Source organism: Acartia tonsa, chromosome 11 (genome assembly GCF_053477335.1).
Source record: "Acartia tonsa isolate MP-2025a chromosome 11, ASM5347733v1, whole genome shotgun sequence".
NCBI lineage: Eukaryota > Metazoa > Arthropoda > Copepoda > Calanoida > Acartiidae > Acartia > Acartia tonsa.
The window spans coordinates 1,881,396-1,895,198 of NC_137270.1; the positions used below are offsets into that span (position 1 = coordinate 1,881,396).

General features: G+C 35.9%; 1 protein-coding gene and 2 long non-coding RNA genes across 3 annotated transcripts; all 3 read right to left on the reverse strand.

The window, feature by feature from the left end:
- Window positions 1-1,717: 1,717 nt before the first annotated feature.
- On the reverse strand, window positions 1,718-2,955 carry LOC145332821 (uncharacterized). The gene is made up of 3 exons (XR_013884320.1): window positions 2,880-2,955; window positions 2,372-2,420; window positions 1,718-1,847 (listed from the first exon to the last, which is right to left on the reverse strand). It is a non-coding gene; the product is annotated as an uncharacterized LOC145332821 (long non-coding RNA).
- A 42-nt stretch (window positions 2,956-2,997) lies between these two features.
- LOC145332437 (uncharacterized) lies at window positions 2,998-12,891 on the reverse strand. The gene is made up of 4 exons (XR_013884179.1): window positions 12,824-12,891; window positions 12,527-12,652; window positions 3,121-3,255; window positions 2,998-3,011 (listed from the first exon to the last, which is right to left on the reverse strand). It is a non-coding gene; the product is annotated as an uncharacterized LOC145332437 (long non-coding RNA).
- On the reverse strand, window positions 10,271-11,965 carry LOC145331710 (uncharacterized). The gene is made up of 2 exons (XM_080176522.1): window positions 11,820-11,965; window positions 10,271-11,325 (listed from the first exon to the last, which is right to left on the reverse strand). Exon 2 carries the CDS (start codon window positions 11,304-11,306, stop codon window positions 10,305-10,307), a length of 1,002 nt encoding a protein of 333 aa, XP_080032648.1. The 5' UTR covers window positions 11,307-11,325; window positions 11,820-11,965; the 3' UTR covers window positions 10,271-10,304.
- Window positions 12,892-13,803: the final 912 nt, after the last annotated feature.

Here is a 13,803-nt window from a genome sequence, read left to right on the forward strand (position 1 = left end):
TGACTGTTAGATCAACAGTCTAAGTAAATTCAATACTAGCAGATAAGAACAATGAAAAAAAAGTTATTTTGATACTGTCACCAAAAAAAGTTTAAAAATTGGACCAAAACACCAAAGATAGGGGAAATATGTAAAATATAGAAATAGTCAAAAACCTGTTAAAAGACAATCCGACCATGGATGTTTTATATTTGGTTATGCTAGGAATGTTGTCTAAAGTTACCTTCTATCTTTTATAGGAGCCGAGAAAATCATGTATCTCCTTTACCACTTCTGACTTTTTCTACATTAGTTAAAAAATGATGACAACATCCATAAGTAGGAAAGCTCAAAATTTATGAATGGATATCGGGAAAAAATTTACTTTAGAGCATTTTCATACAATAAACATTAAAGTTAATGTAATAGGGAAATCCCAATAACTTTATAATCACGCAACCTTTTAAATCATGAAAAATTAAAGATTTAAGAATTGATCTAGCACCATAATTAATCTTAATGAAACTAAATGGAAATATGTACATAAAATATGAGCATATTTAATCCCTGATGATTTCAGTCGTCAATCCTGAATAGGAATAGAGAAATCATTCTATCACCCCAACAAATAGACAAATCTTAATAAAACTTAGTGAAAATATGTAAAATGTAAAATTAGTTAATCCCTGAAAATTTCAGCACTCTATCTTAAAAAGGAGTTGAGAACATAACGAAAATCTAGGAATCGATCTAGCACACCAAATAACAGACAGATGGACAAAACAATGTATAGATTAGATGGGCATAGGTAATAGGAATTTGCACTAAAAATTTCAGCTGTCTATCTTGAATAGGCGAGTTTCCCCCATAACGTTACGGAAGGACTTACGGACAGACAAAGTGAATTATAGAGTAGCTTTGCTACTAAAAATTATTGGTCATAATTTGAAATTTCCAAATATGTTTAATTATGATTAATTAATTATTAAGTTTGTAATTGGCGAGAAGCACCAAAAAATTTTTGGTTTATTCTTGATCTTTTGGAAACAATGGGACACTTTTGATTTTTGGAGAGGTGAGGGGGTAAAAAGGGGCATTTTTCAACATTTAGGGGGGCCAGAGGGGGTGTTGGCTAGGGGGGGGGGCAGGGGGGGGCTGTTTTTGGCGCTAGGGGGTGGGTGATCACCCCAAGTGCCTCCTTTTGGTTCGCACGCCACTGCAATGAAGGTTTTAGTCTATATTACAGAGATTACATTACACAATTTACATTTGTCCAAAGAAGGTTTTAGTGTATATGTAAAAAGTTTTTTTTATTTACATATATGTGTGGTATTCGGCATCCCTAGGCCATGGTTTTATGTTTAATCTGATTTGCGTGTTTCACACACCCCTTCCAGGGATGGGGGATAAACGTTGCCTATTGTGTTTATTGTATGTATATAACTTTAACCTCTGATTTAAGTATTAATTATTCCAATCTATGCATTGACCATTTTGTTGTATTATAAATCAGAATCTTGTAAGCTCTGAATAAAGTAACACCCAATTAAATTCTGTTTGTTATTTGGTGATACATAGAGAAGCCCAGCTTCTCTATAATTATACTTGTCCACGTCTGTTCACACTGTCGTAATACCCGGACTCGGGAAGCGGCTGACAAACTGCGGCTGCTACCACATATGTGGGCCACTCTTAAAACAAACATAAAAAGAAAATTAAATATAAAAATAATAATAAATATTTTAAATATTCATATATTAAAAATCATTATTTATCAATAATCATTTATTTACACAAAACATTATTTTAAAATGAAATTGAAGCAGGTAGGTAAAAGAATCAAATAATCCAATCCAAGTAATTCTGAACTAAAAATAAAAAAATAAATACTATGTATATATGAAGATTTATAAATAGATATAATAGACATAATTATAGGATTTAAGATAAACAGGAGAAATATATATAGACTGATATCAAATTTATTTAAAGCATAGAACTTAAAAGTAGATCATTAATCATTTGCCATACATTTTGGAAAGTAAATAAAAAAATATATGGCTCTAATTGGTTGCATAGATGGATGGAGATAATTTTAAAATTCATATAATTTTGGCAAACTTAATCCTTAATGGTCAGCGGTTTTTTCTTTCTCATTTTCTGTGTGTCAAAGATAAAGAGCCCAAACTACGTGACTTTTAAAGTATTGGTATGACACATAACTGAGAGTTGGAATTTTTTGAATATCACCATCCTGGAGGGCACAGGATGCCACCAAACCTGGCAGGGTCATCCAGGTAAAGAGCAAAAATATTTTTTTGACTGAAACACCTGGAGGATCATACCTGGAGGGTTAAAAGAACTACTTATTTATAACTATAAAATATTTTACCTTCCATCAACTTTAAAACCTTACTCAATATCAGATCCTCTCTTAGCTCCTAAAATATTAATTCAAATTAAATGTGTTTTAGAGAAAGGGACATTTGTTTGTCTGTATGTCCATAATGATCCTGCTTACTTTTGTAATGATTCAGTGGAAGAAAAATATTTGACATCTTCTATTTGCTGACTAAATTTATAATGTGAGGATTACCATTTAGTAATTCTATTAATGTGATTGAATATATTTTTAATAACTTTGATTTTAAAGCATACCCTTTACATTTTATACATTATTTATACCTTACCTACAATCAAAGCTAAATTGAAAATAAGAACAATATAGGTTCTGCAGTTATTGTGATCCTTTGGTACAAACAGACACACAGACATCATGTTACTTTTATGTAAGGATTTCAAATGCAATAAAGAGTTAGGTATCTACAGGGTTAAAGATCACTGAAAGGGCTAGAAAAAATAAATTTAGATTAAGTGTAGGAAATTTAATAAAAGCTTACCATTTGCTCTCAGTAATTTTGTTATTTTAAATCCATTGAATCTGTTATCTAGTGCTTCATCTAGTGCTGTTGTACCTATATGCATTATTAACATGATGATTATTGACAATTTGTTGATTTAATAATATTTGACTGTTTAGTGAACAGTTAGATAAATTAAGATAAACACATATGTATATAAATAAATATAGATGTATGGATGAATAGATAGATATAGTGACAATAATAGTGTATAGCTTACCATTTTCATCCTTAGCATTGACATCAGCTCCATGTTCTAAATAAATCTTCACTGTAGCTGCTGTAGCAAACTCTAATGCCTCATCATAAGACTCTACATAACCCATCTGTGCTGTCTTTATAAGACTGGTTTTTCCTAGATATATACACATATGCATATTGGATCTATAATATAAGATAAGATAAGATAAGATTTATTTTCCTCAAAGGTACAACATATTTTATTAGATATATATCATACATTATGTTACTATGCTTTGATTTGTTTGATTCTTCTGGTTTGTTATGTTTGATGCAGGTTTGATAATAATATAATAATATACATAATAACTATTATTAAGTACCTAGCATGGAATTGGCCGAACTTCATCTCCACCTAGTTACCAAGCCAGTTCGAATAAGATGAAGATAACATTTTACAATAAAAATTCCATGCAACATTGTACCAGATAGTTAGCATAACCCTTTAAGGGTTGTGGAGCCACTGGTGTACTTTGACGCTTGCTAAGCCGATACAATGTTATATGTGCAAATAAATAATAATCTTAACAATGAAAGAATAAAATATCTTGCTGTGTATTTCAGACATCCTCCTACTATCAGTTGCAACTTCTCCAAGCGTAAATTCGGAACAATTAAGGAACCAAAACCTCCACTAGGAGTCGCTATTCCCGTTGTGATCCCTTTTCAGCTCTACATAGACAGTTTCCTTTATAACAAATTATTTTCATTATAGAGTGGAGTTTTGTCCGGGTCTAAGGACATCTCCACACCAATAATTACAGGATAACGGCAAATCTCGCGATAACACTTGGTCTAATCCAAAAATCCAAAAATCCAAAAAATGAATAAGATATCCTAATATATAATCGTATCATGTACTTAAGTGAACAAGGTGTAATGGTTGGTTTCGATTCCTACGGAATCTGATTTTTATTTCTTGAGAATGGATATAATAATCCTATGATGTACAATTGTACAATTGTACAGAATAAAGAATAGGTCATGTGCGATTCCTACGGAATCTGATTTTGGTTTTTTGATAATGGGAGTGTGTCCCTAAATATGTAAAGTTCGATTCCTCCGGAATCTGATTTTCATGTTTTGAGAACTGGTCACAGCATGGCTGTGAATGGGGCAACAATATGGGGGAGGGTGAGGTGAGGGAAGGTGAGGGGATAGTGGTTTGTGCTTGAAAACGTTTTCATTAATCCATTGATCTCACTCTTTTTTGAAAGTAAAGGGTGAAAGTGGGTCATGTTAAAAAAGGCTGTGGCGTGCTAGTGCGCGCACAATTTGGTTATAGCTTTGCTTAGTGGAGTTTAAATCTTACTGTTGTTTAGGCACGAAAATGTTCGGAGAGGAAGAATACCAACAAATGTGGCAGCCGTTACGCAATAGATTGACAATAACATATCAACGACTTCTCAATATAGTTAATGGTGACAATGTCAGTGAGGAAGTACGTCGTGAGGTAGCCCGTCTACTATACCAACAGGGTTATTTAGAAACCGAGTTGGCACTCACACTATACAACCCAAACAAGGATATGGAGTATCATGAAACTAAATTAGGTGAAATTGCTGAGCGGATAACTGCACAAGAGGGGGCTTGTCTCCAACTATAGCTCCAGAAGTTGGCCATTTCTGGTCTGGACCAGTTATGGTCAAGTTCTCTACGACTTTATATACAAGATATCCGCAAAATATCCGCAAAAACAACCGCGGAAATATCCGCAAGACGTTCACAAAAATCAACAGTGAATCAACAGAAAAAAATCTGCAAAATGAGAAATAAATAATACAGTTTAGTTTTTAAAAAAAGTAGCTAAATATAATTTTTAAAAATAATTTACCATAAATTCATTGATTTGTTTTTTAATAAATCCTAGATATCTTGCTATGAACTTTTTATTTTTTTTTTATTTGAAAGATGTATAAAGTAATAGGATGTCTGTTAATTAATATTTTGCTATGGATTAATTTAGTATTAGCATAAAAAAGTAAGGATAAGAAATGTAAGTTGATGAAGTGAGAGACTAGTTAGATTAAGGGAGATGGGTCAAGGAATTGAACAGGTATGGGGGAGGAGGGGAGGAAAAACGAGGGGGAGAAAATGGGGCGTGGTGAGTGGTTTGTGCGCGGTCGTGGCTACCAGCCAGACAGTCGGAGCGGCGCTTATCGTTTGGTATATGCTAGGGGGGGAGAAAAAGTAGGGGGTGGGGGGAAGAGTGGTTTTCCGGTAAAGCACAGTAGAGTAAAGGAAAAAAAGGGGCGGGAGGGAGACAATTGGTTGTAAAGCATAGGGGAAATACGCGGGAAATCGGAAGTGGGGAAAGTTATTTACTAATTAATAAGTTAAATTAAGATTGCATAATGCATGGTATTAAAACACAAGGGGGGTATAAATAAGGGGTAGGTAAGGTCAAATTTCAATTGTCTCCAAGATGTCAGATCAAGAAGAGGAAGTAGGACAAGGCCAAGGTGCTTTACCAGATGGGGCGCCGGAAGTTCCGGAGGAGGCTGGAGGTGAGGAAAATGTTCCCCTCCATGACCAGGTGCAGGAGCTCATCGCTATGCTCAATTCTAGCGATGAAGTCGATGATCCTGTACCCGTGCACGGCGTCCAGCAGCTGCTGAACCTCGCGGCAGTGCCTGATCTACTCCCATTTCCGGGGGTAGACAGGCGCTGCCTGGACCTCTGGTTTATGGTCAAGAGGAGGTTGTTGGGCGTTGTGCACGAGGGCGACATGCTGATGTGGAGGAGATTCCGCAACGACGCCATCGATGAGGAAATCCTCCGCATGATGTATTCCAACTATGGGTTAGTCGTGAGGTTAATATCAGTAATGCCCACGTACGCCCGCTCCTTCCAGGCTAACATGGATTCCATCGCCGCAATGGACCGCCTGGTCACCGTCCAGCAGGACCTTGTGGAGGAGCTCCTCCAACAGGAACCCGACGACATCGGCGACTCCAGCGACTACGACGAGTAGATGGCTATGCCCACTACATGAGCTTAACCAGTCAGCGATAGTCATTACAAAATTTTTGATATCTAAATTTAAATAAATAAATATATTTTCGGTCAAAATTCTAAAAAAACTTTGTTATTTTTTATTAGATAGATAGAGGTAGAGGTTGCGCGATTCGTTAGCTGCTTGATAAAATATATAATATAATGGAAGAAGTCAAAGTCAAAATATAAAATGTAAAATGAATAAAATGGATAAGAAACAAACTATGCCAAGCTACTCTATACATAGGTATGTGTGTCGGTTCCTACGGAACCTATTCGTTGAGATTTGAGGTTAAAGAAATGCTGTTTTATTGATTTTTAATAAAGAAATTAAATGCTTACAGAAAGTCGAGGGCTAAAAATACGGATAGAAACTTAGTTAGAACAAAAATAGTTAAGTAAAGGAAGAGAAAAAAATAAAATATTTGCTTTTTAAAACTCAATCTTGTTTAGGTAATAAGTAAAACATTTTTCTTGAAGATATTTTTATTATCAATTAGTTTGGTTTCAAGGAAGAGAAAAAATAAAATATTTGCTTTTTAAAACTCAATCTTGTTTAGGTAATAAGTAAAACATTTTTTCTTAAAAGTATTTTTATTATCAATTAGTTTAATTTCAAGTGGAAGGTTGTTGAAGATAGTTGGGAAAGAGTTAAGAGGGGCGTGCAGGAGAAAGTTTCTATTGGTGCCCGGTTCGTAAGCAAAGTTGTTCCTGTTCCTAGTGCCATACGTATGTCTGTCTTGAACAAAATTCCAGGTGTTTTCAAAGATTTTGGGAAAATTGCCTAATTTATAGGCGTGCATGAATTTACAAACGTTGAATTCAATTAACAGGTTAAATGGAAGTATGCCATTAGATTTAAAGAATTCAGCTGTGTGAGCTCTGCTTGGCAAATTTTCGATTATTCTAATGGCCTGCTTCTGCAACTTAATGATTGGTGCTAACAGATACATAGGACAGGCAGTGAACAGGAGACAACAATATTCGATATTCGACTTAATATAAGAAGAATAGAGTAGCTTTAAGTGTTTCTTGTCCAACAAATGACGCATTACTTTCATACTATAAATTATTTTAGAGACTTTGCTATAGACTTTTTCAAGATGATAAGAAAACTTCATTTTCTCGTCTAATTGAATTCCCAAGTGTTTGATACTACCCTCATTGGTACCGCTCACAAGATCCAACTTAGTGATTTTTGACTCATCATTTTCATTATGATTATTCATGTTTACATAGACTTCAAAGTTGGTCTTAGCGGCGAGCTCAGCGGGGGTAAGTATCTCACGGGGGGAGGAAAAGACCATACATTTGGTCTTGCGGGGGTGAATGAGAAGCTTATTGGCATTGTACCATTGGGTCAGTCTGGGGACAAGCTCCTTTGCAAGGTTAATCAATTGAATAATATTCTGCTTTTCAATGAAGCCCACTGCGTCATCAGCAAAGAGATTGATTAGGATCTCTTCACTGCATGAAACAAGGTCATTGATAAAAATTAAGAAAAGAATTGGTCCCAGGACTGACCCCTGGAGTACGCCAATGATAATGAATTCAATTGTAGAGGAGAAAAGGCCCTTAAAAAATACACGCTGTTTTCTATTTGCATAATAACTACGGAACCACTCAAGTGCAACCCCCCTTATCCCTGAATTCTCCAGTTTGCTAAAAAGGATGTCCCTATTTATCATGTCGAAACACTTCCTTATGTCCAAAAATATGGCCATACAGGAAGCGTCTCGACTGAGTGCTTGGGTGATCAATGTGCTTAAGTTCAATACATTGTGAAAGGTTGAGATCCCTTTCATGAAGCCAAACTGGCGATTGCTAAAAAAAGACCGATCTTCTAAGAACTTAACCAGCGTATCACAGACATATTTTTCAATGGGTTTGGAAAAGTTATCAATGAGTGAAATTCCTCGATGATTATCTGCCTCGCTGAGTGAACCTGATTTGTGAAGGACAACTATTTTGGAAGTTTTCATTTTTTCAGGAAAAGTGCCATTTTGAAGTGATAAATTATAGACATGTGTTAGGGGAGTGGCAATGGTATCAGCACAGCGAGACAGAACATACATCGAGACATCATTTATGTCTGTGGAACGCTTAGGTTTAATACTACGAATGATATTAATAACCTTGAAGGGGTACAATGGCTCAAAGAAGAGGGAATCTTGACATGGGGGTGGTAAATATTCAAAAAAGTTTTTGGGGGTGGAAGGAATTTCAGGCCTTAGGGAAGACCCAATCTGACTAAAATAACGATTAAATTCGTTAGCTATTTCTTGGTCATTTTCAATTTTATTTGGGCCAACTTGAAGGTATGTGCACTCAGGGGAAGATTTACTAAACCCAATGACTTCCTTTAGAGTTTTCCAGAGTTTTTTCCCATCCCCGTTTGCATCTCTTATTTGTTTTCTGTAATAATCAATCTTTGCTCTTCTCACTTGCCTATTGTAATTATTCCTATAGACATTGTAAATACTTTCATTTTCAATTGTTTTGTCTTTTAAAAAGTTGCTGTACAAAATATCTCTATGCAATCTACAACGCAATAAATAATCTGACATGAAAGGCTGCTGGGGCTGGGTACGTTTGTTTTTTCGTTTTTTTCTAACTGGACACTTTTCATTATAAAGTCTCAAAAAGGTTGAAATAAAGTTATCATAAGCAATGTTTGTGTTGTCTTGACTTAAAACGTGATTCCAGTTAGTGTGGTAGAGTGCATAGTTTAAGGCATCAAAGTTTTCATCATTCAATTCTCTTTTTTCAAAGAAATCTGGGAGTTTTGGTTTATTTACTTTGTCTATTCGGAATGAATTAATAATTGGCAAGTGATCGGAGATTTTTGATGTTAAAACAAAGGAAGACATTAGGTTTTGAATAAAGTTACCTACCCCGAATAAATCAAGAAGGGTTGCTGTGGTTCTAGTTACTCTAGTAGCTCTGGTAACAGTATTTATGATACCGTTAAAAGAAAAAGACTCAATAATTCTCATGGAGTTGCTATTTATATTATTTATTTTGAAAAGGTCAAAATTGAAATCTCCCACAATGAAGTATGGTATGTTTAAAGCTGCTATTCTATCAATCAGGTCTAGAAAAAGTTCAAAAAATTCTTCTATTTCAGCATTATTCTGATTGGGTGGCCGATAGCAGTTTAGTAAGCAAAACTTTAGTCCATTGTGGGAAATTTTTAAGCAAATAGATTCAAGAATATTTTCTTTAAATGAAAACTTATCAAATAGTTTATCTACTTTATAATATTTGCTTACTAGAATACCTACCCCTCCCCCCCTATTTTTTGTGCGGAGTTTAACATGCCAATCGTAATTATTAATCCCATAGCAATCCATATTTACATCCTTATTTAGCCATAATTCTTGAAAACACAGAACATTTAAGTGGATATCATGTTGCCTAAAGAAGTCTACAGTGGAGACAATATCATTGTATTTAGAATGTAATGACTGACAATTAATACTAAAAATATTGAGAAGGTTTTCATTGAATGTTTTCAGTTTCTGTACGATACCTTGTTCACTTGAAAAAACGCAATTTATTCCGAATTCATTCTCAAAATCGTTAAAGTAGTCGCCGTAAATCGGATTCATAAGATTTAGACCAATGTTATCGTTTAAGTTACCGTAATCCTGGTTAATCTGATCATTAGGGAGGTTTGTCATAGCAGAGCTGGTCCAGGAGCACCGCAGGAGGAATCGTCTTAACATCAAGTATGGACATCTGAAACACAGTAGATATTAGTGGACAAATAAAAATAGTTAATATACAATATATTATCGTTAAAGCGAAAAAAATTACCATATTTACTATGGTTATTCCGATAGCGTTTAGTTTATGTGTGTGTTGGGGGTGGCAACACATTTAAAGCTAGTTTAGTTCCCCCTACTCATTTTCATACAAGTTCCATGTATTTTATATGCTAATCAGCAGAAAAGAAAAATAGATTAAAATTAATATGCGATGTGGGCGTTCTAACAACTTAGGTAATATATAATAATAATATTATAATATTATAAAGTTCACGTGGATACAAAACATTCAATTTTTCGAAATAAATCAATTTGAAATTTGAAAATGATGATAATAATAACTAAGCTGAGTGTTTTTTGTTAGGTACCTTTTTTTCGTCGTATAAGATACTTAACTTCATGTTGTGATTACCGCCTTTGTTGCTTTGCTTTGCTTAGCTTTGTTGGCGGTGTCTCTAGCTTTGGCCCTCGTGGCCACAGGATCAGAAGGTGCTGAGTCAACGGTAAATGCCTTCATGGCAACAGGATCAGAAGGTGCTGAGTCAACGGCAAGTGCAGATGCGGCAGATGCGGCAGATGCGGCAGGTGCAGCGGCAGACGTGGCGGCAAGTGCGGCGGTGTGTGTGGCGGTAGGTGCGGCAATGGATGCTGCAGGTACGGCGACAGACACGGCGGCAAGTGCGGCAGACGTGGCGGCAGATGCGGCGGCGGTCACGGCGGCAGGTGCGGCGGTGAGCGCGGCGGCAGATGCGGCAGTGAAATCAGCGGCAGCGGCGGCGGCGGATGCGACGGCGGCAGGTACTGACTGTGTGGGCTGTGCGGCTGGTGCAACGGCTGTATGTGCGGCACAAAGAGCGGCGGTTGCGACGGTTGCGGCAGAGTCTATGGGAGGAAACACAGCCAGGTCCCCAAGAACTGGGGCAGGGGCAGACGTTAAATTATGTTGAATCGTGCTGGAAGGGTGGGCTGTGATCGTACTAAACTGCCTTGGGAAGTCATCCTCTGTCAAATCAGCCTGATTCGAGAAGAATGTTTTCCTTTCCTCAGGCGCTAGCTTGTTGAAACAAAGGATAGGCGGTGCCTCTGACAGAAAAAAATCCTCGCTTCCAGGTATGGGTTGGGCCATTTCCTTCAGGTCTTTGCCAAATGGGTTAAGGCAGCGTATCCAGCGGCTGCCGTTCTTGAGCTGGAATTGGACATGTTGGCCAGCGACTTTGGCCCTCGAAATCTGGTTTGTGGCATATACAAAGGTCATGGTCTTCCTGTTGAGGTCGGACATATCTTGCTTCGCCTGGACTAACCTATTGGGGAAGAACGGGACCGGTGACGCGTTGTTCCTGGGATTGAACCTCTTGATCTCGGCGTTGTAACGGTCAAGCACAGCCTTCTTATTGTTCATCCACGCGTCGAGGTAGGATCTAGACATAAAACGAAAAATAAAAACGGGGATCTGGCCCTTTGTATATGGGAGCATATGGGCACGCTCGACGATATCACAAAAATGTGAGGGAATATATTCTAATTCCCCACGTTTAAGAGCGGCTTCAAGGGTGGGCCTTATAATGTTTCTATATATGATAAACTCTGTAATATTTTCACGGCTCCACGGCTGCTGAAAATTCACTATTCTACAACTCCAATCGCGGCACCTTTGCTCTCTTATCGAGTTTTGTAGAAGTTGAAATTTGACGAAATTTTCTCTCGACGATTCGACAGAGTTTAGATAGTCTTTTTGTTGTGTAATCGTGGTCCTAATCGCTTTTTGTTCACTTGCAACAGATTTAGCATCTACGAAATTTTCTATACCTTCGATAGATTGAATTTTAACATTTAAATCTGAGACTCTCAATTTAATATCGTTTATTTCGGTTTTATGACTGGCAAAAGTACTATGAATAAGCTCATCCCTTACCTTAGCTATATTCGCATCGTATTCTTTAAACTTAACATCCAAAGCAGCGTCCAAATTTGTTTTAAATTTTGACCAATATTCTGGGTTGTCACACGTACTACAGGCCATGATGAAGTGAAGATGGCGGATCCGAGGGTGCTGAGTGAGTGTGTGTCAGCTGACCAATGGTGGGACGCGAAAAAATGTTAGCCAATGGGAGAGCTTATTTGTCGGGAGTACTTTGCGCCGGTAAAATGTTGCCAGACCGATAAATTATCAAAAAATTTTGAGAGTGTTTTCACCAAAAATTGTTCATTAAATTAAAGCGATTAGGTTACACATAAGTTTAAAAAAAAAAATTTTTAATTCATTAATGTTTTATTTTCACTTTTTTGTGCTAACAATTGACCGATACGTTAACACATACACATTGCCAGGCCTAAATACGAGGTGCCCTCTGGCTACAGTGTCTTCCCTTTCCTCCAACTGCGGAGTGACCACGGGCAGTGGGGAGAGGGGAACTAGTTGAGAGAGAGGGGGAAGGTAGAACTGAGCTTAACACATAGGGTAGGGCGGGGGAGAGCTTGCAAAATGCGTGTTCTCAGCCCGACTCTCTGAATATATGTTTTGTTGTTTAGAATACAGTTATATGAATTAAAATCACAGATAAATGTGTCCAGATATATGGATGGATGGATAGATAGTGATAATAATAGTATAAAGCTTACCCTCTTCATCCTTAGCATTGACGTCAGCTCCATGTTCCAAAAGAATCTTCACTGTAGCTGCTATAGAAAACTGTAACGCCTCATCATAAGAAAAAAATCCTGCTGCCTTCATGAGGCTGGTCTCGCCTGATATAGATTTATTTGATTTATAATATATATGTTCAGGTTATATTCATATACACACAGAGAATCCTAACTGCTGCATACATAAGACTGGCCAGTCCTTTAAAATATGTTTTATTTTTTAGAGTGCATTAATAGGAATTATATACACAGAGATAAATTTATGAAGCTCACCATTGATATCCTTGGTGTTGATATCAGCTCCATTTTCTAAAAGAATCCTAACTTTATCTGTGTTACCAGACACTCACACTTATTAAATTTAACCAACCAAAGAATTTTTTATCCAATCTTAACCAGACAAATGTCATCTAGCTAAAAAAGATGCGTAGATTTCATTTCTGGCAACCAGAAAATCCGCAGAAATCGAATTCATGAGATCCAAAAAAGTTTCATTAAAAAAAACCTTACACCAAAAATAACAAACAATAATTATAACGATGACTTAGTTTCTTTTTCCTGTTTAATACGAATATTGAAACTAATTTTCAGGCATGCATGTTTGTTGGTATAATACTTTTTTTAGAAACCAAAATACAGACATATATAATACTACGAAATTGTAAATTAGTCACTAGAAAGATTATATTTTTTTTCTTGCTTTAAAACAACTTTTTGTACATAAAAACCTGTAATGTCTTCATTATTGACACAAACATGCATGCTGTATAGTTTTAAAAAATTTAGTCAAATAAAATACCTGATTAGAATACAAAGCAAGAAATAAAGGTTATCAACTCCCTATGAGCTTTTTGTGTTAAATAGAATTATTAATAAGAATAAAAGGGTTTCAAAAAAAAGTAAAATAACAAAATGTTTGGTGAATTGTTAATATTAAATCAATCAAAAAATGTTTTACATTCTTATAATTAATTTCAATAAAACATATATATGCTCAATAAAGGTTATTTATAATTATTAATTCTACCAGACTAAAATATAAAAGGGGAAATAGTTTATGAAGACGACACAAAATGATTTTAAAAATTACTTATTTTTATCTTTTTTTTAATCTTTAACAATTTTAATGTTTTTATTATGTAAATATATAAAGTATTATTCAAACTTAAAGGATTTAATCTTTTTCTTTGTAATTTATATGTCAATGGATCGTCCTTTTCCCCTAAACCGATTCTATGAATAACTTGTAGAGT

Excerpts from the sequence above, each read along its gene's own strand:
- LOC145331710 (XM_080176522.1), bottom strand. The coding sequence starts at position 11,306 with ATGAACAATAAGAAGGCTGTGCTTGACCGTTACAACGCCGAGATCAAG.